Genomic DNA, 13,237 nt, shown 5'->3' with positions numbered 1-13,237 from the left:
CTTGCCTCTCCATATCCCCACAACCTAGCTGGACAATAATCTAGTATCAATTCAATAAATATTTACTGGCCTACTATATGCTATGGCATATGCTAGCTATTAGGAAATATATATTCATAGCAACTGTCCTCAAAGAGTTTGTAAGATTAAAGAGATAACTGCACTAATAGGTAGTTACTGTGCTACAAAGGGACAGTATTATATCTCTGATATACGTAACAGGGATGTTAATTTTATCTTCGGATCAGAGGAGGCTTATGTGCAGAAGTGACATTTACACTGATTCCTGAGGGAAAACGAGGGATAATTACGAAAGTCAGAAAGGAGAAAACATTTCCCGCAAAATAAACAGTATGTGTGGAGAAGAAGCCTTACATGTTTGAGGATCTAAAAATCAGAGAGAGAAAGAGAACTTGTGGGTGCCATGAGTCTGAAGCTAGAAGATGGAGAAGGCCCATGTCACCCAGGGCCTTGCAGGCCAGGATACAGATTGAGGATTTTATCCCAGGCTCAATAAGAAGTTAGAAGTGAGTTTTGGGTTCACACAGACCTGGCTGTAATTCCCAGTTCTTCCACTTGTTAAATTGGTAGAATTACTGAATGAAAGACTTAGCCTATCTTGCAGGAATATTGTGAGAAAAAAATGACAAAATTATCTGTGAAAGAACCTGGTTGATCTTCATTAAGTGTTAGTTGTCTTTTCCTGGAACACAGGGCAAAGTCAGGGAGTAGCACAAAACAAGCCTCAGAAATGAGGTTAAATGCCCCGCAAAGAAGTCCTTATTTTGTAGATCAAGGGAGCAAAATAGAACTGTGAGGACTGTCCCTCATTCATCAATGTCCACGTATAAACCCATTCAATTTGACTCAAGTCAAACCCACTCTATTTGAGCCTATACTCTATACTTCTACAAAAGAGTGGGGTGGGTGTCCAAAAATCAATATGGCGTGAGTCCTTTCCTTAAGGAGTTTAATTAGTTAAGGTTATAAGGAGGAAAATGGGATGTTAAAAGTGGGTGTAGTAAATTTACAACAGCTAAGACTTGGAAACAAGCGTGAGTGCCCACGTAAGTGCTTCATGGATGAATGAATGAAGATGTGGTATACACACACACACACACACACACACACACACACAAAATGGAATACTACTCAGCCATAAGAAAAGATGAAATCTTGCCATTTGCGACAACATGGATGGACTTTGAGGGTATTATGCTAAGTGAAATAAGTCAGATGGAGAAAGACAAATATTGTATGATTCCACTCATATGTGGAATATAAAAAAAATTAAAATAAATGAACAAGACAAACTAAATAAAAACAAATGCATAGATATGGAGAAGAGAATAGTGGTTACCCAAAAGGAAGCCGGGGGGGGGGAGTGGGGGAGAGCGAAACAGGTAAAGGAGTCAACTGTATGATGACAGATGGAAACTAAATTTTTGGTGGTGAGCACACTGTAGTGTGTACAGAGGTAGAAATATAATGTTATACACATGAAACCTGTATAATGTTGTAAACCAATGTTACCTCAATATTTTTTTTTAAAAAATGGGTAGGAAAATGACCCCCATCCCCAAAGCCAAATGGAGTCACTTTCTCTGAATGAAAGTTGTCATCTGGCAAAAAAGTTGGAATGTTTTTGCTTTTGCCCCTGTGGCTGGTTATTTTAATTCCACGAGGACTCAACAGGATTCAGAAAGCTGCGAATTGATCACATATCTTGGACCTTGCGCCTGTAAATCAGACAGATCCTGCACTTCCCTACTTTGTATCCTTTAGAAAGCAAAATAGCTTGTCAGAGTTCTCTCCCTGCAGACAAGAAGGGCATCACGCTGCTGGAAACAAAACAAAAACAAAAAATCTCAGCATCCCAGGAAGCTTCCCAGAGCAGCTCTTACCCCATGGAACAGATGTCAGATGCTGCCTATTCTCAGAGAAGGAGTGTGGGGCAGCAGTCCCAGCCTTCAGATCTCTAATTGTCACTTGGTTTTGAGTCCCTGCCATTGTTCCACTTTATCCGTTGCAGCCTTTTAAAAGCTTATACTTCTTTAATGAACAAAAATTATCTGGACAGTTTCTCTTAAAAAGTAATCTAAAACAAGTGAAAATTTACCTGGACATCTTATAACTCAAGGATATGGCAGTGTTCCAAAGAAAAAGGGAAAGTGAGAGGTTTGCCTGAATTAATAACCGATGTCCATATTTTCAGTCCACAGTGTCTTAAAAGTGCCCATTCATAAAACCCAGATAATCATGAAATAAAATATAATAATAATGTGTAATAATAAAACATAATAAAGAATAAAATAATAAGGAAGCCCAGACAGTTCTGTTTAGGCATGGAGCTCTTTCAGGCCATCAGAAGCAGTGGACGGGGATGCTTGCCAAACCTACTGGAGGTTAGGTTTCTGCTGGTCAGCCCCTGACTCTGCCATCCTTGCTGCAGTCAAGTCCACAGATGCCTGCCCTACAGGCTGTATGCTGTGCCAATTTCAGGGCCAGCCCTGGCTTGGGCAAGAAGAACTGACGCAGGGAGTCTGAGCACCTGTACTGCCCAGTGCCTGGGTCTTGGCCACTGAACAGACCTCTCAGATGGTGACTGCTTAGTAAATGAACTTTTGCCCCAGATTCCCTCACTGTGCCGCTCCTGCCTCCTAAAGGGGCTTATGTACCTCATTTTCATCTCCTGGTAACAGACTGTCACCTAAGTTGTATCTGAGAAATCTGCTCCCCTTGGACACTATACCCTGCTGGTCAGGATACAACCACCCTGAGTCTATATGAGCAACCACCTAGCATTTATCCAGTGGCATGATGGTAAATGTTTAACAATTGGATCTCTGGGGAAAAAATGTACACAGACATACACACACACACACGTCTTCTATAAATTCTACTAATAGAAAGGATGTGTAGCACACAATTTACAAATAATAATAACATATACCATACACTTTTTTATAAATTCCTCATAGCCTATCAATTCTCCCAAAATGCTTTTGTTTATTTTCATGCAATGAGTGTAGTTACCATGTAAATGTTGGCTGATATTTTCATTTACTTTAAGGAATTAAAACAAAAATGAAACAATACAGACTTATAACTTGACTCATCAATGATATTCTTTGTGGAATCAAGTTACAGTTTTCGAGTACTGGAAGACTATTTCCTCAATTGTTTTGTGCCACTCGCAATGTAACAGCCACAGAAACTTCTAACTTTAATCTAAATTATTAACATTTTCTCCATCACTTTCTTAAGTCTAGACCAGTGGTCAGCAAATTTCTCCTGCAAAGGGCCAGAGAGTAAATACATTAGGCTTTGTGGACTACATATGGTCTCTGTCACATACTCTTCGTTTGCGTGTGTGCGCGTGCACACGCTTTTACAATCCTTTAAAAATGTAAAAGCCAGACCTCGGGTCGGATTTGGCTTTTGGAATTATAGTTTGCCGATACCTGGTTTAGGCAGTCCACAAAATAAAAAATCAAGCCTTGGTTTTATAGCATTTGCTCATTGCTATGCTGCAAATATTCCCACCATGGCCAATTTCAAGCTACCAATGTGATGTCACTAAACAGACTGGGAAGATAAGTGCAGTAGTACATCATTATATGCTATTTCCACCCTACAGATAAAATAGGTATCAATAATCTCAAGAGCATAATTACTAGTAAAATGCAGTAAATTAGGGAGTCATGAGTTTTGAGTATTTACTGTCTTTTTCTTTCACACAACTTATTTAAGTTTATACAATTTAATTTTTAATGATGGCTGCGTTTAACAACCAGCTGGCAAAATTCCTAAAATTTTAACAATCAGCTCTTGCTAGCCATATGGGTCAACTCCAGCACCCGCTGGATTTATCCCATCTAAATGTGGATGGAGCCAAGCTCTGGCTTTCTCCTTCTCCCACTTTGTGCTGCCTCTAAAAGCTGCCCTATTATGCCACCTAATCTTAGATGTGACATGATGAGGGGATTTTGCACTTTGTGATAAATCTGAGACCTTCCCAACTCTTAATTTAATGTTCTAGGAAAACCAGTAGGTGAATCTACTAAGGAAAGAGATCCTATAAACGCAAAGAAAAAAGTGATTTCTATATGATCTGGGGCTTGGGGATTACTTATACTTCCGATAACTCCACTAGTGCAGAACATTCAGAGTTTCTCATCCCCAAATGGCAGAAATTACTGAAGGAATTTTTGTTTAAAGTCACCCCTGGTTAAGAGACCAAAAAAGTACAAAGGTGAAGCTCCGTGAATCTCACTGAAGACATTAGGCTGGCAGCAGCTGGGTCTCTAGAAGACTGGTATTCTTTCAACAAACACTTCATGCCAAGCTTGGAAAAAGAGAAAGAACTCTCAGCAGTAGTAAGAATCACAAAAATTATAGTATCGTTTATTTAGAAAGCAAAGACGATCAAGAGAAAGAATAAATTCAGCCATAACAGGAGAGCCATTAGGAGATAAATAAAGAAGCAAATAGATCAGACTGTGGAGCTGACATTTTTGTTGTTACTTGTAGTATTATGTACTTCTCAAAAACCTGAACATTTAGAATCTCTGCATCATGTCTGTATCCGTAGGTAGCTCTGTAATATGGCAGGCAAAACTAAGACAATACACAATGTACATAGGTAGGGGCATATTACTTTTGTAGATGGCAGAATCTGACAATAAATAAATGAATATAGTCTTCCAATTCCAACTGTGCTTTTAATCTTCTAGAAGTAGTAGGTGCAGGAAGGATTTACTAGTGTCCAAAAAAAAAAAAAAAAGCCTTTTGCCCTTAATTTAAATCATTGTTTTTCTAGGGAAATTTAATTTGGGAAAAAAAAATGTTTTTCTAATTAACTGGAAGACTGTGTGCTATGCAAACAATAAAGATTCTTGTTTGAAAGTAATGCATGCCCCTACTCCTAGAACTACCAAGGGAATTTAAAATAAAAAATGCAAGCGGCTCCAACCTCGTATTTTGCCAGAGCTAAACAGAATTCCCAGATCCAGAGTTTTCACACGTCATTTCCCAATTTAAAACCCACAAGTGTTGAGTGGGTTCATGCTTCAGCAAGACACATCTTCTCATCTCTAGGAATGACTGTATTTGATCTTTTTCTGGGTTTCTCGGCACATCCCTCTCTCCCTCTTTCTTCTTCTTGTGCTATGGTTGGCCTGAAAGGTTAGAAACTGCACAATTAGATGGATCAGGGGAAGATTTCATAATGCTCTGGTGCTGGGCTGGGCAGTCAAGCCAAATTCCATTCATTAACTAAGGCGCCGGGGTGAGTGTGGCCAGTGAAAATGCTGTTTTGGTTCCATAGAAGTGCTGATAGGGAATAGGAAATAAACTTTTATTTTTGGGGTCCTTAGAGGCAGTATGGACAAGTGAGGAGTCTGGGATGCTGGGAATCTGGAAGCCAGGAATTAATCTCCATCTTAACTACTTATTGGGCAGCTCAAGCAACTTCCATTCTCTTTTGACCGTATTTTTTCTAACACTGTTTTCTTATTCTTTAAGTACCAGCGCCAGATTTCTGTCTACCTTATTCTTCAAGCATTCCAAAGTCATGAATCAAGTATTCAATTCACCCAACATAAACTGAGCCACCTATGCTGTGCTAGGTGCTGTGATAGATGCTTTGGAAACTGGTATTAATACAACTTGGTTCATGCTCTTAAAGAGCCTATAGACTAAAGAGGAGACAGATCTCTTAAATACAAAACAATAAAGCAAGTGCAATGTAAGAGACATATTAAAATTACTATGGGAAAGTTGGCAAAGGAGCTTCCCTTGGAAAGCCAAGAAGAGCTATGGAAAGGAAGGATCCTTGAACCAGGGGTTTGAATGAAGGGGTAGAAGATTTTGGGGAAGGAGAGCATATTAAAAGAGAAAACAGCATAAGCAACGGGTCTGAGGTCGAGTGACCAGTGAGGCTCAAGTGGAAAGCTTGGGTAGGGCCTGGGCAAGAGGCAAGAGGATAACATTTACAGTCTGTCCTCCTGGTGTGTGAAGAGGATAAAACAACTCTAGACTTTGAGGCATTTGAGATTCGAGGGAGAACCTGGACAAGAGCAGGTTTTAGATTTTTTTTTTTTTTAATCAACTGAATAGAAATTAGACATTGCTGCAATGTTACCTCTTTATGCCTTTACTTTTGCACAGTCTTCACCTCTCAAAAAGCTGGCCTGAAGAGTGTTATCACTCTTCAGGGTTTGTTAATCACACAGTCCACACCATGAGGCTTGAAATTTACCTGCACCTTGACTAAGTTCTCTGCTTGTGTACCCTAACACTTACAGTTATGAATTTTCTACTCTTCTCACTGATTCTGGGACATTTCTCCTCACATTATAGACTTCAAATGACGAGGGGAAACCTTCAGGAGCTCTTTTTCCTCTTAAGTTTGGCCTGTGGTTTATATAGCTGCCATCAGGAAAATGGTGATGGTTCAGGTAGAAACTCTCTTGCCCAACTGCTCTACATTTCTAAAGCTTAGATAAAAATGAAATATTTGTTAAAATAACAGAACTTCACATTTAAAATATTCATAGCTATTTGATACAAATATAGTGAATCACAGTTTGAGCCAGAGCCAAATTTTAAGAAATACTAACACCTAGGTTTTGTCTGGTACCTTTCTTACTAATGTTCAACTGCTATGAGCCACTGCATGATTGAACCCTGCTTCTATTTCCCAGACCTAAGTAGAAACAGTTGCCCTGATCTTTATCTTAAAACTGTAAGTCTTATATCGTTTTAAACTTCATATACATGGCTCCAACCCTTCAGGGATTTAGAGCAGACTTATAAGTGATTTTTCTCATGGCTTTAATATTAAGTCTTTAAACTACCTACACATAACTTTCCAGAGAGACCATGCTAAGTTGCCTTCTTAGAATTCCCAGTTGGCTCTCAAAGTGATTCCGGCTCATTCTATTTCCAGAAGTGAGCAGAAGCTCCTTTCTTTGTGTCAAGAGTCCATCAACCCAAGGAAGTACACAGAGGGAAAAAAACTATAGGTTGCCCCAGAATAGATTGGCCATTCCAACATGGAGAATTTTTTTCCTTCCATGTAGATCTTCTCTTTCTCTAGACCCTTCCCCCTTTGAAACCTCGACATATTATAAGATCTAATTAGACTTAAATGCTTAAAACTTTCTATTAACTCCTAAAGAAGAACACACCTCCCTACAAACCTGTTTCTATTTGTTTTGTTGTTGTTGTTGTTGTTTTTCAAGAAGCCAGGCCCTCTTTTCCACCTGAAACATGCTTTGTAGAACTATTTCAATAGAACATGACAGCTTTCATTCAAAAATAAATTGTCGTTTCTTCAGAAATTTTAAAGATTGCATCTTTGAGCAACTTTTCTTTAATCATTTCTCAGATAATCTGGTCTTGTTCCCACTAATCCCTAGCTCTTCTTTTGGGATGTTACCCTGAATCCTTAGCCTGAAATCAGAAGCTCTTGATCCTCAGTCTTGGGCTTGGGGCTTCACCACATCAGTGAACCATGCATGTCTCAATGGCAACCAAAGATATTTTTGTTTCTAGAATTTACCTATATTCTTTGTTCTTTCTAGATGTCCTTGCACATGTGCTACTAATTTTCATTTTGTTTGTGATAATTCCCTCAATGACTGCTCTTTTTTCTTTAGCTTAAAATAATATGCAACACTATTCTCTGATTACAAACCCTCTCTAATTTGACCTTAAGAAACTTGGCTTTTTCAAGAGCTAGTAGCTCATAGGCATAATAAAACATCTGGGGAAAAAATTATACATACATACCTATATATATATAACACATATATTAAAATACATACATATATATGTTTTAGAATATGTATTTATAATAAGGTATAGGCTTGATTTGAGAGTAAACATATAACCTTAATCATTTGATTCTAATTAGATTTTACAATATGCCTAAGAGCTTCAAAGGGCAAGAGTCTGGAGAAGGAGAAGATTCACATGGAAGAAAAATATCTCCATGTTGGAAAACCAGTCTATTCTGGATGTGTGTGTGTACATATGTATATGCATACAATAAAACAAATATATATGTATTTGATTTGTACAATATTTAGTAAGCATTTTCTATGCACCAAGCACACAGATCCAAGTGTGGATCTAGAGAGGGAAAAAATGACTAACACTTTTCTTATTCTCAATTTCTCACAATCTAACAAGAAAAAGAAGCATAATATATGTGTAATAAATTTTGTTTTTATATAAATTAAGGACTTTGGGAACACAGAAAAGATGTATTTAATTAATTATTCCTGAGGAATTTAGAGCATTAGTAGGGTTTTGACAAGCAAAGGTTGGAAGATGAACACAAGACAGAGGCATAAAAATGCACAGAATAATAAACAGGTAACAAGGACTTTGCTTTGGGAAATGGCAGGACATAAGGATAGTAGAGTAAGGCTGGGACTAGATTATGAAGGTCTTTGAATGCCTTGTTAAGGTTTCATTTTACTTTGGAAATCAACTGGACACTACGAAAAGATTTTATGAGGAGAAACTAAACAATTAGATCTGCATTTTAAAACTATAATTCGGGCTAGAGTAAGAAGATTGTATATAAGGATAAGGAGATGAACAGAAAAATCAATTAGGAGAGTTTATCAATTAGGCCTACAAAAAATCAATTGCAGAGTTGATGCTCATGATTATAAGGGTCTGCTCTAGAATAGCTTCAGTGTGAGGGGGAGAGGGAAATTTATGGGAGACATTTAAAAATAGAACTTACAAACACCTCCATTTCATTTCTTTTTATGGCTGAGTAATATTCCATTGTATATATGTGCCACATCTTCTTTGTGAGATGTGACAGGGTGAGAGAGTGTCATGGACATATATACACTACCAAATGTAAAATAGATAACTAGTGGGAAGCAGCCGCATAGCACAGGGAGATCAGCTCGGTGCTTTGTGACCACCTAGAGGGGTGGGATAGGGAGGGTGGGAGGGAGGGAGATGCAAGAGGGAAGAGATATGGCAACATATGTATATGTGTAACTGATTCACTTTGTTGTAAAGCAGAAGCTAGCACACCATTGTAAAGCAATTATACTTCAATAAAGATGTTTAAAAAAAAAAAAAAATAGAACTTACTGGGTTTAGTAATCAACTGGTTGTGAGGAATTGGGGAAAAAGAGGAGGCAGGATGCACTGAGTTTTGGGGTTGGTCGACTGGATGTGTGGCAGTGCTAAATGAGCTAAAATTAAGAAAAAAAGAGGAGAACCATATTTCGGTAAGGAAAAGTACTTAATGGAGCACTTCCACTCAAGTGGAGTGGGGACACTCAGGTGGAAATTTACAGAAAGAAGTCAGAGCTCCAGAGAGAAGCTAAACCTAGAATTACAGTTTCAAGAGTCATTGTTGGAGCCATAAAAGTGGATAAGGTCACTAACTGGGACAAGCATGTGGAATGAAAAAGGAGCCAAACCCTCAAGGAACAACACATCAAAGGACAAAGAAAGGGAGGAACCAGGGAGAGCCTGAAAAGAGGCAATCAGGAGGTAGAAGAAGCAGAAGACAGGGTGCAACTGAAACCAAGGGGAAAGAAGGTTGCAAAAATTGGGGGAGGCCAAAGTGGCAGGATTTCCCAAGAAGAGGCTGTTGTGGATGATCAAAGCACTAGGAATTTTAGGAGAGCAATTTCAAGAGAGTGAGGATAGCAAGCTAGATTCCCAGGAGCATAATGAAGAGAAGCAGAGGATGCAGGGGCAGCAACTCTGAACAGAGGGATTGTGTGACTCTAGGGGAACAGCAGGATTTAGAGATGGTTTGGCTTAATTTTGAAGTATTTAAGTGTCATAGAGAATATAATTTAAATCTAAAGGCCCATAGCTTGTCATCATGAGGTTTAGAAATATGCAGCCCTTGTCTTCCATGTGACTGAAGCTCCTGCTTCATTTAGGATTGCCTCAAATCCTGCCGTGTGTAAACGGTCACTTAAGACACTTTTTACTGATGATGTACAATTTCTCTCTCCTGACCACGGTTTTTTCAACCAGTGGAAAATGTCATGAAAGAGCATGTCTCACAGTAAAATGGGGTGTTACAATTTGGGTGTTAAGATTTAACTGTGAATGAACACCCACTTTGGGGATGTCAGGTGTGTGGGGAGCACCAAAGAGATCAGCCACAAATCCCAAATTCTCCAGCTGAAAAGAAGCCTAATGAAAAAGCCTGGAAGACAATATCAGGGAGGAGAAGGAAAGCCAGGGGAGCAGCATACGAGACACTAAAGGAAGAGGGTGATTCCAGAAGGAAAAGGAGTCAAATTATGTGGAAGGAAATGAAAGGAGGCTTCTTCATTTGGGATGAGAATGGCCCTGGGAGCTTGAAGTAGCACTCTCAGTAAAATGGTGAAACAGAAACCAGACGTGGGGAACAAACAGAAGGTAATATCCTAATGAACCCTTCACTTCTCACATGAAGTTAATAACTTATCTTCTATATACAATGAACTTTCATATATAATGTGCCTGTGCATGTGTGTCTATATACATATATACATACATACACATTAAAGTATATTATTCACTGTCGAATGATTACTCTTTTCCCCGCCTTTGTTTCAAAAAATAATGGTGAACTTGGAAACTGACTTATGCCGAGAATTGTTAGATGTGCCAATATAGGGAAAAGAGGGTAAACTTACTGTTTTTGAGAGAGATTATATGCTAGGGTTTCTATGATGCTTCTTGGTAGATGACTATTCTCTCTTTCTTTTTCTCTTTCCCTCCCTCCCTCCCCCTCTTCCCCCTCCCCTTTCCATCCAGTGGAATGGAGCATGTCTAAAGACTTTTGTCCTTTGGCTGGAGAAATCATCATGGAAAACCTACAGACCCTGAGATGCACAATCACAGGACTTACAATGGTAAATACCAAATCCTCCTGTTAGACTTCCCATTCCCCTACCCCTGATGTTTGTGCTGGGATATTCATAGCAAATGCCTACTTTGGAAGCAACAGACGACGCCCAGTCCTCTGGCAACAACTGCCACTCGTTAAGCGTGATATGTCTGGTATCCATAATCTGAACCCCACAAAGGAGTGAGCAGACAGCATGAACCACTTTGTAAGCTGCCATGTTCTACAGAGATCAGAAAAAGACTGGCCTCATGCAGGCCTTGAAAGCTGCTGCTTTCTGGATCACAGTCTAATCTTCGGGGAGGGATCAAAGGCTCTATGAGATCCAATTTTGACTCCCTGTCTGATGGTAAAAATAATAGCTTCATCTAACCCTCATCCCCACAGCCTCAGTTGAGATCAGTCATCAATTGGAGTCACACAATTTCCTGAGAGAAACCCTTTTCCCTTGATTAAAAAAAAAAAAAAAAAAATCTGTCCAAATGTGCTTTCGCAAAAAAGAAACTATATATGGTGGCACTACATTTCTCAGTAACCTGAACCAATTTAAACTGTGAATGAAAAACTGGAACAGACTGTGCTTATTTGTTTAACCAATCTAAACTTAAATGCTAATTATTTATAGAACTATAAACCATATAAGCATATGAAATGCAGAAAATAAAAACACCTAACAAATCAGTCCAGACTGGAACAAACCCTATATTTCCTCAAACAATTAAATGCAACAAAACTGGATCATCAAAATCTTTTTAATTGAAAAAGATTTTAAGTAAACTTAAATTAAACCTGTATTTTTTTATCCAATTCAAATAATTAATATCTTAGGACCTTCATATGTGAGAGGTAGAAGGAGAATTTTCTTGTTGTTTTTCTAAAAGGTTAGTCAATTAAAACAGTTATCTGTAAAGCATAATCCTGAAGCCCAGAGTTAAAAATCTGTGTTAGGTTGCACCTCTTCAAGTGTGAACCAGCTTATTCTAATAGAATTCTTGGTGGTTGGGTCACCATCACAGAACCTTAACTTTTAGTCTTACTTACACATCTACACCAGGGGCCAAAACCGTGGATTAGCAGAACAAACAAACCCCTGAATGGGTGGCCCCTAGAGATGCTATCATCATCTGATTCCCAACCCTATAGCTCACATGATGGAAGAGGGGCAGAGAGAACCCGAGGGAATTTCCGCTGCTTAAAAGAAAAAGTGATATGGTGATAAAAATGGAAAACTCTCCATAGAGAGTTTCTCTAATATTTGAACTAATTTTTACAGGGATTAAGTTTTTCCAGTTGGTCATCCAATGAGAGCAACACAGATACTATCCTAATCACATAAAAGCCTAGAAGTAGATTTACACTTCACAGAATCTCCATATCCTTGAGGTACCTAGAAACCCATTTTTAATGTTATAAAAATTAAGTTTATAATATGGTAAGGCCATTACTATTAAATCCCTAGCAAAGGCTCTACAAAGATTGCTATTTTTTTTAACTTCAAACACCACTTTACAGATTTTGCAAGCAATGCTTTAACAAGTGCTGACTTCTAAAATACCCCTTTGGGTTCATCAGAAAAAAAAAATTCCTCAAAGCAAAAATATAAAAGCATAAAACATTTAAAAATATTACAAGCAAACAAAAAACAACTCCTTAATTCTTTTTTTTTAAATTGAAGTATAGTTTATTTATAATGTTATATTAGTTTCAGGTGTAGAATGTAGTAATCCAATACTTTTATAGATTATACTCCATTTAAAGTTATTAGAAAACATTGGCTATATTCCCTGTATTATACATTATATCTTTGTATCTTATTTATTTTTTAACTGGTGGTTTGTACCTCAATTCTCTTCTCCTATCTTGCCCCTCCCCACTGGTAACCACTAGTTTGTTCTCTAAATCCGTTAGTCTATTTCTTTTTTGTTACATTCCCTAGTTTGTTTGTTTTATTTTTCAGACTCCACATATAAGTGATGTAATACAGTATTTGTCTTTGTCTGACTTATTTCACTAAGCATAATAACCTTCCAGGCCCACCCATGTTGTTGCAAGTGGCAAAATTTCACTCTTTTTTATGGCTGAGTAATAATCCATTATATGTGTGTGTGTGTGTGTGTATAATCATATATTCTTTATCCATTCATCTGTTAATGGACACTTAGTTTGCTTCCATACCTTGGCTATTGTAAATTATGCTGCTATGAACATTGGGGTGCATGTATCTTTTCAAATTAGTGTTTTGTTTTCTTTGGATAAATACCCAGAAGTGGAATTTCTGGATCATATGGCAGTTCTATTCTTATGTTTTTGAGGAGCCTCCATACAGCCACAACTCCTTAA

The 13,237-nt window shown here is 38.1% G+C and overlaps 1 protein-coding gene across 1 annotated transcript in view; it reads left to right on the top strand.

Annotated features, from left to right (window-relative positions):
• Positions 1 to 13,237, top strand: part of ANKFN1 (ankyrin repeat and fibronectin type III domain containing 1) — a 138,904-nt gene that overhangs the window by 57,636 nt on the left and 68,031 nt on the right. The window contains exon 5 of the mRNA XM_061176247.1: positions 10,807 to 10,904. Coding sequence (XP_061032230.1) covers positions 10,807 to 10,904 — 98 coding nt within the window. The remainder of the gene's footprint in view (positions 1 to 10,806; positions 10,905 to 13,237) is intronic.

Source organism: Eubalaena glacialis, chromosome 19 (genome assembly GCF_028564815.1).
Source record: "Eubalaena glacialis isolate mEubGla1 chromosome 19, mEubGla1.1.hap2.+ XY, whole genome shotgun sequence".
Lineage (NCBI taxonomy): Eukaryota > Metazoa > Chordata > Mammalia > Artiodactyla > Balaenidae > Eubalaena > Eubalaena glacialis.
The sequence above is the reverse complement of the archived record's forward strand: the minus strand, read 5'-3'. Positions and strand labels throughout refer to the sequence as shown.